The 17,260-nt window shown below is 41.9% G+C and overlaps 2 protein-coding genes across 8 annotated transcripts in view; one reads left to right on the top strand and one right to left on the bottom strand.

The window, feature by feature from the left end:
* The window catches only part of LOC100678774 (heparan sulfate 2-O-sulfotransferase 1), a 75,296-nt gene that overhangs the window by 57,360 nt on the left and 676 nt on the right, over positions 1-17,260 (top strand). For 3 of the 6 annotated variants that reach the window (XM_031927844.2, XM_031927843.2, XM_031927842.2), the window contains exons 2-5: positions 10,115-10,324; positions 14,553-14,713; positions 15,503-15,577; positions 17,046-17,206. In XM_031927844.2, coding sequence (XP_031783704.1) covers positions 10,115-10,324; positions 14,553-14,713; positions 15,503-15,577; positions 17,046-17,206 — 607 coding nt within the window. Of the gene's footprint in view, positions 1-5,863; positions 5,945-6,185; positions 8,101-8,127; positions 10,050-10,114; positions 10,325-14,552; positions 14,714-15,502; positions 15,578-17,045; positions 17,207-17,260 lie in introns of those variants that run through there. The other 3 variants (XM_008218395.4, XM_008218394.4, XM_016984288.3) reach the window with 3 other exon arrangements.
* LOC100122407 (protein kintoun) lies at positions 567-5,930 on the bottom strand. 2 transcript variants are annotated; one of them, XR_004344765.1, is made up of 5 exons: positions 5,013-5,930; positions 3,082-4,275; positions 2,746-2,909; positions 2,488-2,635; positions 2,301-2,404 (listed from the first exon to the last, which is right to left on the bottom strand). XR_004344765.1 is itself a non-coding variant. In XM_001605963.6 (4 exons), exons 1-4 carry the CDS (start codon positions 5,553-5,555, stop codon positions 2,014-2,016), a joined length of 2,550 nt encoding a protein of 849 aa, XP_001606013.2. In that variant the 5' UTR covers positions 5,556-5,924; the 3' UTR covers positions 567-2,013. The 2 variants fall into 2 exon arrangements, 1 of the variants encoding a protein (XP_001606013.2); XM_001605963.6 differs by having other exon boundaries at positions 567-2,404; positions 2,488-2,909; positions 5,013-5,924.

The raw sequence follows: 17,260 nt of genomic DNA, 5'->3' as shown, positions 1-17,260 counted from the left end.
TGTTCCGTTGCGTTTGCCGTTAGTGGCTTTGACGAGCGTGTCTGCGTTGTATTGCAAGGCTGTTTTATTGAATGAGAATTAAACCTATTCCTTTTTCAATGAGTGGATGTCGATGATATATATACGTTGGAAATAAAGCCTGTGGTTATAACATTTTCAATGCTATATGTAATCTCGTTTGAAAATATAAGGGAAGACCCTAGCTTAGCAAAGACAACCTACACGTCGCATTTCAGCCAGTGATTTTACGGTTTCGTTGTTTATTCCCATTTCGTGAATGTAGGTCGAGTCGCGCTTGCCGTCAGATTTGCTGAAAAAAGCTGATCGACGACCAGCCAAATTAGGTCTCATACTCTGTTTCGCTCCACGCCTCCAACGCTGCAGTACTGCTGTATCATTCCTTACGTTGAGGTCTTTCGTAACCGATGAAAATCGTACATTTTTCGTTCATCATTTGATTAGTAGGAAAACATAACTGTAGGATGACTGTATATAACATAAGGATAGTAGGAAACATAACTAATCATAGGCATGCAACTATGAAGGCTTTAGATAAATAACAAAGATTTATCATTTTATTATCATCTATTTATTTGAAAATTATACTCAATCACTTTTCACATAATTTACGCTCAGCGCCTCTTTTAACATTAGTATTCATTACTTTTGATGGCTTATTCGCCAAGCTTCATAAAACCAGCGATGCTAGAAAATCGATTTCAACGACCTTTACTCTCAGTGCAAAATATCTCAAAGATGATCTGCTTTAAGAACACTATCCAAATTTGATCTGCATAATATTTCATGTTGATACTGTGTATATCAGTACGAGTAAAAACAATGTCGTGCATAAAAAATTAGTATCGCGGATACTAACAGTAGATACCAGAATTTTTCAAATTTAACGTGGTATGTTTATATTAGAAAATACATGCATTTATATGTAGTTTACATAAATGTTATTGAATTTCCAATTTCAAAATATCATCAATTGCCAAGCCAGCAGTTTTAAATTTAAAAGAAAAAAAAATAGAAACTTAACAACTGTAAAACATAACTAATAATTCAAGATAAAATAATCAAAAAGTACGTAAGGCTTGCCTTGTTGAACGTTCTTTTTCTAGCACCTCGAATAAAAATACAATTTTTCTCGCTCGCTTTCTCGCATATGTGCCGCACGCGCAACAAATGATGGACGCGTGAATACATGAACGAAAGCGTTCATCTAATGTGAAGTGTAGAACAAACTCGATAAGGTAAACAATCGTGCGGTTATTATCAAACGGCGCGAGCGTGCTGTCACGTTTCTCTTTATCTCTCGCGTACGTGTGCGTGCAAACTTCACAAGTTTGAAGGAACATGTTTTTGCTCTCGCGAAAGGGACAGGTATTAATTTCCTCATCCTCAATCGGGAAAAGAAAAATTCTTTTTACGTTTTAACGTTCATATGGTATGAACTAATATTTGTACAATTTCGACTGTCATGACTAAAAAACGTTAATTTTTCTCAGCGCGCGTTAAAATTTTACGAGCTTCAGAAGTAAAAATGCCAAGAACGGTGTATACGATTGCGCATGGCATATAAATTCATTAACGAGCGGCTACTAACGTTTTTAACTTTTTTTTTGTCGTTTTCTTATATTTTATCCCTACTTTACTCCGATAATCGCATGTAAACGTTCGCATTATAATAGCTTATGTATAAATCTAAGTAGAAATTTGTTTGATAAATCGATTATGCAATATAATACGTAGAATATTCGATATTGATCCAGCAATTCTACTACCAAATCCAAGACTCGATTACACGGTATTTCTTTTCTTATTTTTATAAAGTTATACGATCTTTTATAAAAAAAAAAAGAACTTTATTTCAGTCGCATCTTTACCAAGGCATCAATCTTCCGTCTACGTTATAGTTAAACTAGAAATCTTATCACACGCTGGGCTATTATCGACGTCGCCTTCCTCGACATATGATGCATTATAATAATTTTATAAAGTATTTTACTTTTAAATGTCGAGGTCGAACATCAGATCATTTTTAGATTCGAACGACTCTTCCGCCTCGGAATTGTTCTCAGTCTTCTCATCGTGCTTTTTCGTAGCGGCGCTCGATTCCGCGTTGCGCTTTTGTTTCCGCTTGTTGGCGCTGCGAGGTGACCGCTCGATCTCAATGTTGGCAGTTTTTTGGGTCTCTGTACGCTTATTCGCTTGGTGGAGTATCGGTCGAACCGCGTCTGACGCGTTTCGTTCGGACTCGTTTTTAGTCTCCACTTTGTACTTTTCGCGTTCGTCCGTTTCCGAATTCTCGCTTTCGCTTAAGCGACGGTCATGGGCTCGCTTTTTGTTTCTAAGTTTACGTTGATTTTTTTTGCGTTGACCCAAGATACTTGAATTTGACCTAAAATAAATTTTTAATATGAGTATTAAGAAAAACAAAAATAATGAAACTAATACGCATTTTCAGTGACTATCGATGCTGACCTGTACAACTGACGAGAGACTACGTCGTTGAATCTAACAGTTTTTTTTAAGCTCGATCCTTCAGACTCCGAATAAAATTCGCTTATAGAATGATTGAATGTAACCGATGGACAAGAAAACGGGGCAGTGTTTTCATCAATGCTCGATTCTGAAACGGACCGTGAAAAACGTGATTTTAAGATACTTTTATATCTTGCGCTTCCGCTGCCGCTACCAATACTGCTTGGAAGTTCGTCTCCGCTGCTCTCGGATACAGACCGTGACTGAGCGAAACTTCTTTTTCGCTCTTCTTGCGAATAAGATTGATTTTCATGATCATCTTCGTCATCAGAATCTAAACTTTGAGTGCGGACATTAACAGTCACTTCCTTTTCACTTCTGATTACCTCAACATTTTTATCAGTTTCTAATTCTGGATCTTCCTGCAATTAAAATAAAAGACGATTGATTAGATTTTTATAAAATTCAGATGAGGGTGATAATTAATTACAGATAAGATTATTTTACAAACTAATCATGTGTTAGATCATAGCTATTCTTAAGAACATTCAATTCTCTAGATATGTATAAATGATATAGGTGACAATCACTTACAGTTAATGCCTGTAGCTTATTTTTTATGGATGCACCTGCTGATAATTCTTTAGCTTCCATAAATCTTTCATCCATACCAGCAAAGTAACGTGACATTGTTTCCGCATTTTTGATTTTGACAGATATCACTACATTATTGTCCCAAGGTTCCACTGTCAAGGTGTCAGGTATTACAGCATCTTTCTCTATTTTTAAACATAATGAATAATAAATTGGGAAAAATCCTGTTCCCATAGAACTGAGTAAAATGTGAAGTCCAGCATTGTTTTCTAACATTCTGTGATTAATAGATTCTGAATCTACATTTTTTGCATGTACTGTAACAGCTAATACATTATCGTATAGGTTGCAGGTGAATGCTGGAAGAGAATACTTAACATTGGGGTTCATGAACAAAGCATTCGCATTAGAATCTTTGTTAGTCCGTAATGCTGTGTCAGCACAATCACTTTGCAAATTATTATTTTCACTTATATCACAAATCAATGAATTTTGTAAGTTCTGACAATCATTTGATTCCTCTTGTGTCAATTGATTGCTTATGTCTTCTGATTCTGGCACCGGACTACCATGATCACTCTCAACACCGCTATCTTCCTTTGCGTCACCCAAGAAAGATTTCTGGCGGATCACTGGTAAAGTGACTATTAACTTTCTTAATTTGGAATCAAATTTTGCATTACCATTGTCAGGATCCACTCGGTGGGACAGAGGCAACTCTAAATTATATTTTGCTGGCCTTTCGCTTTTCAGTGACAGGTGTCGTTCCTGTACATCCAATACTGCATCTGCAGCTGTTTTCAACAATGGAAGATTAATGTCGATAACCAAGTTTTCTGGTATTGCTGAATGCATTTTGGCATCTCTGGATTCCATGAATTCATCCATCTTAAGATTACTCTGATGCTTCACAATGAATTTTGGTGTTGTGTACTCGGAATTATTGTTCTCAGTCTCATCGGTTCTTGAATTGTAATATTTAGTTGTTGGAGCACCTTTTACAAACTTCCCTTCCATGCTTTTCGACCGTCGCTCCCTCTTCTCGTCGTAAGTGGACATCAGTTTTTGATATATTTCTGGCTCTATATCTAACTTCTCGGCTGGCTTCTCGCATGGTTTCCTAATGACAGTAGGTTGACTGACTCCTTTGAAAGTCATTTTTGGAAATTTCAAATTCTTACGGTCCAGCTTAACCTGTTGGAGATACATGAAAACTTTAGAACATGTATTGAAGCTTCAGTAAAAAGTTATTTATTCAATCATTAAATTCATCTGTGCATGCATTTAATGGAGTTGAGTGCAAGATGAAAGAAAGAGCTTTGTCACACATATAAAGCTACTTAAATTGAATGTCAGCGAATCATAAGGTCATTCCACCGATAAACCGAGCAGCCAAATAGAAACGCTGACTCCAAAACTCTCCACATAGAACTTTCTGGTTAATCAAGCAAGAGCTCCAATCAGTAACCTCATCTCTAATTCGTGAACATGTGATACATAGAGCCCAGAGGAAATGTAGGCTGATGCATCCCCATGACGAACGAAAACTCAGCTTTCCCGGAAATGCAAGCAAGATTCTCGCGAATCCCCAGCGAGTAATATTCATTCATGTTATTGTTTTCGAGTCGCGCGCACGACAATAATAACAGTATAGTAGAGCACGCGCTCCGCATCAACGCCATTACGTAAAGGCCCAAACAAAACGTCGCAGCGCCGCGGAGATTCGCGCTTGGCAACGCAAAAATTCAACCCCTGCATCTCCCCCCAATACGAGGGTACACAGCTAAACGAGAAAACAAAGGGCTCGAAGCACACGACCAGCATGTAAAATAACGAATGCAGAGCGAGAGAGAGAGAGAGAGAGAGAGAGAGAGAGAGAGAGAGAGAGCGCAAGAGAATCGATAAAATGTAGGGCGAGCTGCTCTGGTCACCTTGAAGCTGTTCTCGACGCCGTCGAGCGCGGTGTCGTTGACGATCTGCCGGAACCTGGAGTTCCTCTCGGCGAGGTAAAGGGTGTCCGGGTGGAAGACGACGTCGAAGACTCTGCAGCGCTGCCTGCTCTTGTCGAGGTCGTCTCGAGGCGGCGCGAGTATGTAGGGTATCGACCAGCTGAGACCCGCCGCCGGTCCGTTGGAGGTGGAATCGTCTCGGCACTTATTGGTGCTGCTGGGCTTGCCGACGTGCTCGCTCTGGCCGACGTTGAGGAAGCACTTGAGCCTGCCGTCGAGGCTGGTTTTAATGACGTAACCCGGCTCGGGGTTGACGAAGGTGACGTCGACGCCTCGCTCGCGCTCCAACTGCCGGATCTCCGACTCGTATCGCGCCCGGTTCTCCGGGTCGCTCACTTCCTCGGCGTACTCGAGCAGCAGCTTGCGGAACTCGTCCTTCTTCATGCACTCGGTCAGGCTGTCGAGCTCCTCGCGTGTCACCTCCAGCTCCTCCCAGTCTTTTTGCCGATCCTCGTACGCCTCCATGTTTTCTCGCTGATGAATATTTCTCGCTAGCCGCCGCCGTTGCAGACTTATTTGTTACTGCGCGCCGCTCTTCTCTTCTTTTTCTGCACAGCCCTAGTCTCTGTCTCTGTTTCCTTCTCCCCGGGCTCGTCGTCGCGTAGTGTTCCTCGTCGGTGCACTTGTGTGTTTACAAATAAAGAGCTGCGCTCTAGACTCGTCACTCTCGTCAGTCGTCCCTCTCGCGCGCGTGTATGTGTGTATATAGCGATTAGCGGATAAGGGGTCTTTAAATGCGCAGCGTGGCTCGCGCACACAGATGAGATGGTAGTGGCGGCGTTGCCGTCGTGGAAGAATCCCGAAGCGTTCGCGTACGCGCGAGCGCGACTGGCACTACCACGTGGACTGCTGAGGTAGGCACGTAGGCAACACATCTGCTATTGTATAGCCGCGAGATGTTATATCTATAGATATTAGTAGGTTGCCGTTAGCGACTGCGGCTGCGGCTATACTGCGTCGTCGCGCGTCGTCGCGCCGGCCGGTTGGCGGACGCGCCAAGAACTAAGGGATTTAAACGGTCGCGAGTATTTTGAACGTGTTGTGATGATTTTTAGAAAGGTAAATGGTGAGTTAAAATTTGTAGGGAGTTTTAAATTGCTTTTGAAAGATAATTCCAGATAATATTTAGAGATTGGGCATCAGTACCTACATCCACGTCTTATAGAGATTTCTTATCTGATTTTCGTATCTTCGTTTCTCCGTTAGATACTTATATACATACAAGATTACTTATCGTCAAATGTATGATCTTTACCTACCGCAGTGTATGCGTGAAGCTACAAAATTACCAACATATCTGTGTAAACTTTTGGTGACCCACATAATAAGGCCAGACGACTATAGTGTGGAATGAGAATTGTGTGCATAGAAATAGATCGAATCAGAATAATTAAAATACGGCATTGCAGGGAATTTTCATTATACCGAATGACTCATTAAAAAAAATGTACTCCCTTTTCAAAAGAAAGCCATACCCGACGTGGGACGTTAATGCCCAATCGGAAGTTCACTTTCTTCGTCCTTAAGCGTAAATAAGACGTCTATTTGGATCGTGAGCGCATTGAAAGTATTTCGAAAGAAGGTCTCCTTTTCAGGCGATGCGCGGCTCGACCTTTTTTAGGAGCAGACATCACGCGCGAGCGGCGAAGAGCATGTAATTTGTGAATAATAGTCAGGTGAAGAGCTACTTTCACGACACTCCTTCGCGCACTGCATAAACATTCCTCCCGCCGTTCGAATTCTTTAGCATCGTCTTCGCTGCTCCTACGCTTCATTAGCGCATATTCTGCTATTAAGAAATAACGCTCACTGGCTGCAGATATATGCACGTTTGTATAAAATAAGCAAGTTATTCTTGTAAATACCGTGATACAGCTTTTCATTGGAAAGGCGATATAAGAGCGGCTTAAAATTCGTTGCGAAATACGAATATTACTATACTTGCGTGTATCTCTCTTAATCTCCTTACGTATCATGGTGCTATCGGTAGACAGATTTTAATTTTATACAAGGAGTCTATTTAAATTTGCAATGAAATCGGGGACAACAAGTTTGCGAAAACTCCGAAGGACAAGCATCTATATAGCCAGCAAACTGAGTTTGTTGTGCTCTGGCGTGATCAATAAAAACAAACCAAAGGTGTTACGTTGACGATTATACAACGTTGCTCGATAAACATATAATTTAATGAAATCCTCATTACTCCAACAAAACACCAATAAATGCATATACCAACTTTGCAAACAGACAACTCAGTTCTCGCATACAACACCATAAAAACAAGCTTGCGCAACGCATACTCGTATGCACAAAAACATCACCACACCCGCGAACCTTTCCCTTTGCGCTCGTCTCGCGAAAACTTTTTCTTTCTCTCCCGAGCCCGTGAATTTCGTCACACCAAAGTCGTCCCCAAAGCTCCTCAGGACAGGCCCATCATCACCCAACGCGCACCGATATCACATACACACTCTCTCTCTCTCTCTCCCTGCAAAAGGATCGCATAGTGGGGACCGGCAGCGCGCACGTGGGGGATCTCGGGGCCCTCCTCGATCGCAACAACACACGCTCCGCGGCAGTCCGCACTCGCGAGTCGCGACTGACCCACTGACATTCTCCCAACGAGCCCGCGCGAAAACCGTTGCCGTCTCTCTATTATACACTTACACTTCGCGCGCGAATCATGTGTCGTTCTTCGCTTATACTGTCGGCTTGTTGTGAAGGTGACAAGAGGACGGTGCATTCTGCTAGTTGCTGTGGTTGTTTTTAACAAGTACAAGTGATAGGTATAAGGAGGATTTTAATCATGAGACGGTGCAGAGGGATATCGGTGCTCGTCTGCTTGCTGCTGACGACGGGCTTTCTGGTCTTGACTTCGAAGCTCATTTTGGTGGAGGACGACGAGGCTTACGATGATTTTTCAGCGGGTGCTGTGGAGAACTCCTATCAGAGCGAGGATTTTTACGAGACTGAGGCCACCACCGCTGCGAGGACCACGAAGATGTATAAGGTTTTATTTTTGTTTTGTGCTTGAATTATTTAGAGCAAAGGTAGAAAGTTTTTTGAAGTATAGAATTTATTCGCGATTGGGAAAGAAGCGGTCTTTCAACGCTGGAGAAATTAATTGCCGAGGCGCTATAATTAACGATCGTACTTATGCTTGCAGAAGAAAGCTGACGGATGGATATGCCAATAAACTTGTTATCAATATATAATTCTCAGAAAGAAAATACCCTTCGGACGCGCGATCAATTACTTTTAGCGCAGGATAAAACTGATCATCTCAATTCGAAAAAAGTGCCTCTCGGCTTCCTGCAACTAAATCTCCGATAATCGCCAATTTAAACTTATTAAGCTGCGTTTCGCAAAAGGTGAAACTGCGCTCGCAGTAAACGCACCATAGAAGATGTATTATACACCGATGCGCTTAAACTTCATTGTCCATCTACACAGACCTCGCGCACTTTCCTATCCATAAAACTTAATACCATCGATTACGCAAAAACAGCCGCGACCGTAGGTCTCTTTCATCATAATAACACATCCAAAGGAGCGTAAAGCAGCTTATCCTATCTAATAGCTGGAAAGTGCATCCGATAGCCCCCTCATTACGTCGAACATCGCTCCTCCTTCTGTCTCCCCGTGTGCAGTTCGATCGCCACCGGCTAAAACGCAAGAAACATAGTCGCTTGCTTACTCACCACACGGTTTCGAAAATCGGCGCTGATTTTGCGCAACCACTCGGCGGCCGGACGCTTTTCCGCGCCTGCGAACACGCCTCCCATACCCGCGAAAAGATGAAGTCCAGTATACGCACTGCAGGTATATTATACCGCTCGCGGTGAAAGCGTTTTTCCGCGACTGCCGCTCGCTACGCGTATGTCGTCCGTTATGATACGTGGGCTGCATTGGGATGTAGACTAGCGGTATGTATGCCTTTGATGGATGTCGTGGGGTTACGTAGCTATTGGCTCGTCGTTTTAATTCTCCGGGGGTGTAATACCATCAGCTGCGCGCTGAGTAATTTTGATCGTTCGCCAAGAATTGCAGCGGAGAATTAAAGAGCGAAGTGCCAGGAGATGTAAGGTGTGTTGAGGGAGTAAGGGTGGAAAACAAGGGGGTTTTTGAGCTTTGATTCTAATTGCGACTCTGTAATTGAGTTGGCGGTGGGTATGGGTCTTCTCTCTAAATTAACTTTTTCAAATACTGGAAGAAAATTAGCTGCTGAAGAAAAGTACGAGCAATTTGAGTAATGCGTTTCTCGCAGTCGATCACGTCGATTTTAATGAAAACATCATGCAAACCTTCTTTCTAGTACAGAGTATAATGTAAGATATAACCACCGAACAAATCATCATCATCATCATCAGTTTCGTATAGATATCTCGCAAGGCACACCAATTGCTCCGAAAATTTCACAACGTAATATAGTGTCGGTTCAATTAAGGAGTATTAATCTGTGTAACATTTTCCTGCATCACGTGCGCGTGAGAATGTCGCTACTGCAGGCGGCGTTTGCTTTACGAGCAAACGCTTCACCCACAGGCGCTATTGGGTTTTGCATAGCCGAGAAATGCCGTAATGCACCGCATGTATGCGCACCTCGAGGAGAGAATTCAGTTCGACCCGAGGCTGCTTAATTTTGCTTAGCCGCGTCGTGCGTCGTAAACCCATGTCTTTTCCTTCGAGGCTCGTTGTTTTTTTTAAATGAGCGGGATTTCGAAAAAGAAACAGCAAAAGTAATTACAAAAAATTGGATAATTTGTAAAACGCGCGTGAACCGAACACGCGGCCTTACGTAACTGGAAGTCCAGCTAGTTATTCCAATACTAGTATATATAAACGTCAAACGTTGCAAAAGTACTGTTAAACAACTTTCCAAGTAAACGAAGATATAAACTGCAAAAAATCGTCAAACCCGAGGTGTCTTGCCACACTCGACTCGTTCTACTTGCAAACGTCGGTCCATTTCAGCTTAATGTCTTCATAAAGCGTTTGCAATAATAATCTGGATCATTACGCAGATGCAGAAGTACGTGACACCGTCACTGGCCGAACTGGGCGAGCGAGGCATTCCTCCGGAGACGAACGATCACGTGCTGATGGTGACCCGAGTGCCGGGAGCCGGTGCCGAACTTCTCGTTCTCATACTCCAACGTCTTCAGGGCTTCAACGCTTTCAAACATATCAGACTGCCATCGGGGGACGAGGGCACGCTTAGCAACCTCCAGCAGGTATGGGAAAAATTGTTTTTGTATACTATGATTTTGTGATTGTTAACTCGTCGTTTTAGAATCATTCGAGTACAGCGCGTTGTTTTGTCGTCGGTGAGAATCGATAAGTCTGCGAAGTTTATGCGCACGCCTATGAATTTCGCATAAATAATCTAGCTATATGCAGGATTTAATGTCAGCATTATTCAATTATTAATGACGCGTGTAACCTTTGTCGTAAAAATCGATTTTTGTCGACATTCGTACCGCTAAAATCTCTAGTTTATACCAGTTGGAAGGTTAATTCGAAAATAAAGTTTCGAAAGAAAGTTAATGAAACCTTTCTTCAAATAACGATGAGTACCTGGAGATACGATGATTGAGACCCATTTGCATATTCTGATACGAGCATCTTAAAACCTATAATTGATATCCATAATAACCAACGTTTCTAACGGGAATATGTTTAAAAAAATTAAAATTACCATTACACAGTCATATCCGCGCGCAAAATGTAAACACGAGAATCCAATTAAAAGAAGGCACACAACAATGCAACTTTACGTTGGCATTCGAGGCTATATACTACGCTCCGAGCCTCTATTATCAAAGTTTTCAACTCGGAGAACAAGAAAACGAAGTTAATGTTCAGGTACACGTGGAATAGACGGAAAGAGCGAACTGCCGTGAAAATCGTCAGAGTATGACAGTCGCGTCCTTGTTAACGATCATTTCGCGTTGTGCAGTGCACTCGCGAGACGCTGTAACTTTATACCTTCACTTGGAAAAAAAACTTTGCGCGCTACAACTTTCTTCAACGCCAGAACCCGGCTCTCACGTGGAAACCCGAGAAAGGTGTGTATGTGTCTGTGTGTGTGTGTGTGTGTATATAGTAGAGCGCATCACATCGAACGGATAATTGCGAAACGTTTCACACTGTGCGACCGGCGTACAGATTGTTTTTCTTCTCTCTGTGTGTGTATATATACTTTCTTCGAAGGCGGAGCAATTAACAAGAAACTTCGCGTGACTTGCAACTATATGCTTTTTTACTGGCGTTGCTAACATGAAAACTGATGCGGATACATCCTTATTGTATACGCTTTATTTTTGTTTATCGTAAGTGAAAATAAGAGTAAATATAAATTTATGCAAGACTTGAAATAAGTTATACCATGAATTTATGCATTTTCTGCTTTAGATTTAAATATTGTGTGTCGTGTAGCGCTAGGTGTACACCTAGCCGTATTTTCGCTTACGTGAAATTTATACGCACGTGCTGACTCGCTGTGAAACGCTAACATGAAGGTTAATTTAAATAAACGTAATTACAGCTGTAAATTTGCGCAGGTTAATGATCAGTTTTATTCGGAAAGGAGAATAAATTTCACTCTCGACGCTGCCAACATGAACTTTAGTTCGGAGCACTAAGGAAATATCTTTATCTGGCGAAGAAAGTGCATTTTTACGCAAGCCGTGCGCAGCTATTCTTTTATGCAACACAATGACTAGATATAATAATGCAACATATATTTTATTAGATTTCTTCCTATCGATTATTCATGAATTGCAATTTTTACGATGCAAAAACTACGAGTCGATTTTGCAATGCAAACATTTTTTTATCCTACACTGTGTAATGGAAATAAATTTATCTGTACGAAAAATCATCAATAAAAGTTTTCCCGATAAATAAAAGATCAAGACGTTACACGGTCTTACGTATACAGCCTTAATGAGTCACGTATAATGGCCATTTCATTCTCCTAACCGATGAAAATGGCAACTTTCATTGATCGCGTGCGTTGCCGTTAAAACCCACCGGGCATAGGTACAGCATTCGATTGATAATTCCCCTCGTGCCTCCAGAAGCGACTGTGGCAACGCAACGAACGCATCGCGCATTGTAAATTAATTTGCCGTCGACAATTTCATTGCATCGGTGCGTCGAGTCGGTAAATAACGATTTTCGACCGGTTCCAATGCGTTTCCCAGAAAAAGTGAAGTGTACACAGTAGCATGGGAGCTGGTTGCATTACGGGCAGGGAAAATCGTAAAAGGGGGGAGAACGCGTGAACCTCGTGATTTTTACCCGTTGCCCGGAGGCTCTATTTGTTCGATACTGTTGTCTGTGTATAGCGTCTATGTATCAGAATGATCGAAGTGAATGGAAGAGAGTATCGAGCTGCGCAATCAAGAAGCTTCGCTGGCAGGTGTGATTGACTCGCCCCCCCCCCCCCCCAACGCTGTTGCAAAGAACGGCCGATTTCTATAACGATTTTTTCATGCTTCGCGTTTTTTTCATAAGCTGGCGTAAGAAAGTATACGAGTTGCTAATAAAATAAAACGATCATCCTCGTCCTTTTTTCTCCGTTCGAGTATATAACAACCGTAGCGATCGCTTCGGAGAATTACATAAGTCAGATCGGCGCAGCTTCTTTGTTCGCCGATTCTTTGACTTTCGATCGGCTTGAACTTTCTAAGGTCACGCCGCGCGTCTCTTCTTCTTATTCGCCTCGCCTCGCTGTGTGACTTTTTCTTCTACATAGCCGAGCGCTTCTTGGCAAAGAGGCCAGGGCTCGTCGTTCTATGCGCGCGATCGATAAACGCTCTGCGGCTGTATACCTTATGTACTGTGTGTACTGCTGCGGCGCTCGATCATTTTGCTCGAGCGAAAGAAGAGCCTGCGCTTGTATAACGCGACGCGCTATCGCGAATTTACGCTCGGGGAGAGAAGTGAAATTCGCGCTCGATGTAGTAGGCACGTCTGTGTGTGCGCAGGGAGAAGCTGAGATGTACAGTGTATAAGGTATGCGAACAATGGGTGCTGCGAGCGTGATTCCATGGATACGTCGGTTGTGAAAAATGCTCTGATGCGCGCAATCGTTTGTAATTTATGTAAGGCGTGTTAAATAAATTTTGTTTCTCGCGAGTATAAAATAATAATTCGACTTTTGTAGAGAAGTTATATTAGTGCAATAGACTATATAGGTGGGTTTAATTGCGATGAGTTATATGGGGGAAGCTCGAGGGTCGATAACTTATAATCTCTTGCTGGCAATTAGGCCTTCATTGTCAACGGCTCTTAACTCATCTCACAATGTCTCGTTACTATGAGCAACATTGTCACGATGATTATAAAACTGTGGACTATAAATAAGCGCGTTACAGAGAGCATATATAAATCTAAAAAATATCGAAGAACGAATCAAAATAACGCGATCAAAGCCTTTTCTTTCGCGTACAATAAGCTCTATTTCCGAAAGATGAGAGGGAAAATGCAATTTCCGCATGCCTGCAGTCGCTCTGGCCGCGCGCGAGTATATTATATCCACATACTTTTGTATACGCGTGCATATACCTGTACCAGAAAATTTCGCCGGAGCTGCGTCACACAGAAAAACGGAACTGAGAAATACGAAGCCTTATTTTGCAATCTGGAATTCGGTACGTTGAAAATCATCGTAGACGCGAAGCTTCCGATGCGATCCTTGCCCTCCCGCGTGCAAAAATGGTATGCTAATGGCGGTAGGTGAGTGCTCGGATAATATACATAATGAGGAATTTTAAGGCGGAGCCGATGGCCGAAGAGATAATCATGAATATTGTCAGCGCAGTTCTACTTTTTCAGAATAGCGGGATTTTTACGTTTTGATCTGATCTCGGCACTAGAAAAACTCTTGTAAATGACTTGCATGCATTGACAGTTTTTTCATATACAACCGAGATAAGACTCTGACATATCGCGTGTGTTTACTTTTAATTTCAAAAACATTTCTATTCATTTGCGTACGCGCACAACGCTATCTAGCTCAGGCCTCATTTAATTTCTATAATTAAAATGCAAAATTAATGAAGCGTCCAAAACGTCTCACCATTCAAAATGAGAAACAAAGCTCTCTCGCTCTGCGAAGCAATTGTCTTTTATGCCCACGAATACGAAACGTGCCTGTACCAACATTCGCGCGCTTGTTTCTTTTTTTCCAGCGCTTGTTATTCGCGCGCCTCGTTAATAGAGACCTCGTAAATACGAGAAACAGCGCCGGTTATCGTAAATTTCACGCAACGGAGAGGTGTACCCTACCCGCGCTGCGTTGTCTACGGAATTTACGCATACGCTTGATTGCCGATGCTAATGGCTCGCGCCGGCAGCCTTGATTATAAGCAGTTAATGGACTCGAACTAACTCCCGTTGGGTTTTCTATTTTTTTTTCTTATTTACTTATTTATTTTTTGGTCCGTTGCGCAGGAGCTGCTGGTCGAGGAGGTGACGAGCATCATAAGGCAGGAGGCGATTCCGCTGTCGTTCGACGGAGACGTTCGATTTCTGAACTTCTCGGCTTTCGGGAGACAGGCGCCCACGTACATTTCACTGGTTAGGGACCCGCTAGATCCGAAAACCTTGGAAAGGTAAGATGGATGTATTGTGCGCTGGTGTCGAGACTGAGGTAAGCTAAGTTTTCCGTGATTTTATTAAAATGATTTCTTTCTCGAGAGCGACACGTGTTCCGTTGATGGTGACGAATTTTTTATTTGACACGTGTCCGCGAGAGATTGTAATCATATACGTCTAGTTTTCAAAATGTGTCCCGATTCGGTCAAAACAGTAATGCTGCGAGAGATGGAATATACTTTGATGAAAGCGCGCTGGTAACGCGATTTTTTTTATTGATGAATGTATCATTGAATCACGTTATATTAGTATTATTTAGATTTGTTTTGATGGATAGATATCAATTTTGCAGTTGATTGATTGTTCAAATACGTATAAAAAAGTTTTCTATTGCAGAATTATACCACGTAAATCGATGCATTATTATCTGCGTAAAATTGAAACTCAATCTATCAGAAAAACAGTTGCATTAATTATATCGCAATCTGCACAAACTGAAACTATGTTACTATTCAATTACAATATAGAACAATATACCAGCCAGTTTGGCTTCGGTTTCTTATATCATGCCATACATATGCATATACCTTCACATAAATATCAAAGGAGACATAATTCAGTAATAGCACATGCGCGGCGACAGTAAAACATTTCAAATTACACTCACCGGTTTCGTCACTCAAGAAAAAAAATTCTATCGGGCCTTTCCAGCGTTACTTATAAAACATTAATAAAAACAAGAAACAACTCCGAGATAGGCGACCGGCTAATTTGGCTAAGTCAATTTATCGCTGCTCTTTCCGCAGGTTCAAGAAAGGCGACTCGTCGACCATCTACAGAGGCTCGTTATCTCACTTTTGTGGACACGATTCTCGTTGCTCGTGAGTATACTCGGCGTCTTTTTATCTTTCGAAAAACGTCGCTGCGAATCATTATTCGATATCACGAACTGAGAAATTCTCACAGTTGCGCGGAAAGACTTTGTATTCCGAGAAGAGAAAATGCAATAATGCGAGTGGCAAAATTTGAATGCCTAATGATTTCAAAATAGAGCTGAATCGAACACTCGCTGTGTGTAGGTAAAAGGTAAACGAAAGTAGTTTTTAGCGGGTGTGTATCTCGTAGCGAGTGGCGATAGTGTTACACTTTATTTTTCCGCTTTTTGATTGATTTACAATTTCGGTGAGCCCGGAGAAAGGTCTAGGTCACCAAACAAGTTTTACGATCAAGCTGCGCCCGGTAAACAAGTTACAACGGCTATTAATCATTGGAACCTCTGGATTGTATTGCGCAATACTTATGGCTTTGGTTTACTTCCTGGATACCCATACAATTTTGATTTTACTGACTGATTAAAGAATTAAACTTGGATTTATCTTTAGAGTAAAGCTCGGTTTTAACTTGGAAGTTATCTACCGTTTCGTAAACATTTCAAAAAGTTTTAGCTTTACCTCATTCAAGAAATCATGCATGTATGTTGAATTAAGTTATTAAAAATTATCATCTTTAATCTTTCCAACTATTTTTTAAAAAATCCGGTAAAACTTGATCACCTTTTTCTCGTGACTTAACGAATTCTGTGTCATAAAAAGTGGAGAGCAATATTTCTCAGGTAATCCTATCTGTTTTACAGTCCGATACATTTATTATTACCGGGATCACTCATTTAGAACATAATCTAAAGCCGATCAGAAAGTTCATTTCACTTTTTTATAGATCGATTCTACTAGAGTCTGATTACATTTTTCAATTGCATTTCGATAAAAAATTTCCTTTTCAAATCATGAAACGATATATTCCCAAAATGCAAATCTTCAAATTTTAATACAAAAAATGGAATACATTCGAGAGTCATGAATACAGATAAATCGACAAAGCAGCGACAAAACGTTCCAACTAATTAAACTCGTTCGTCGGATAGCTCTTGCTCCGCGAAGCGAGTGCACAACGCGGAATTCCTCAGCCGCATATAAGGGGAGGCACTAGAGACGCGCAGTCGTTGCGTCACCGATCAGGTAGAACGAGAAATTAAGATCAACGATCCCAAAGCGAATTCCCCGAGTCGGAAGCGCGTAGACGCGCGCACGTGCGTAGCTCTCTTTCGCGTTGCGCAACTCCTGCGTTGGTCGTGCGGCGGCAGATCGCAAGACGTCCACATGAGAAATTGCACTTTTTTCCCAGCCTCTTGTTTATCGCCGGTCCGGTCTATACGGGCACTTTTTTGCGCTGCCTCTTAGTATAAGGCTTTCCGTGCTTTACGTCATCGCATGCGACCCGTGGAATGCGAATCGTAAAATTCGCGAGTTGATGGTGTGTTTTCATCGGTTTTTTTTTCTGTCTGTCTTGCAGAGAAAGAAACAACGAGTGGGCGCTGGAACAGGCCAAAGCTAACGTACTTAGGTGGTATCCTATTGTGGGAGTCTTAGACCTCATGGACGAGACGCTGAATAGTCTTGAGAGGGCTTTTCCGTACTTCTTCGAGGGGGCTTCTCTTATTTACGACAAACTTCGTGAGTTTACTTGGAATCTTTTAATTGTGATATTAAAACTTTTTTGTTATGAGT

This window comes from Nasonia vitripennis, chromosome 3 (assembly GCF_009193385.2).
Source record: "Nasonia vitripennis strain AsymCx chromosome 3, Nvit_psr_1.1, whole genome shotgun sequence".
In the NCBI taxonomy this organism is placed as follows: Eukaryota; Metazoa; Arthropoda; class Insecta; order Hymenoptera; family Pteromalidae; genus Nasonia; species Nasonia vitripennis.
Note: the sequence above shows the minus strand (reverse complement) of the source record. Positions and strands in the feature narration are given on the sequence as shown.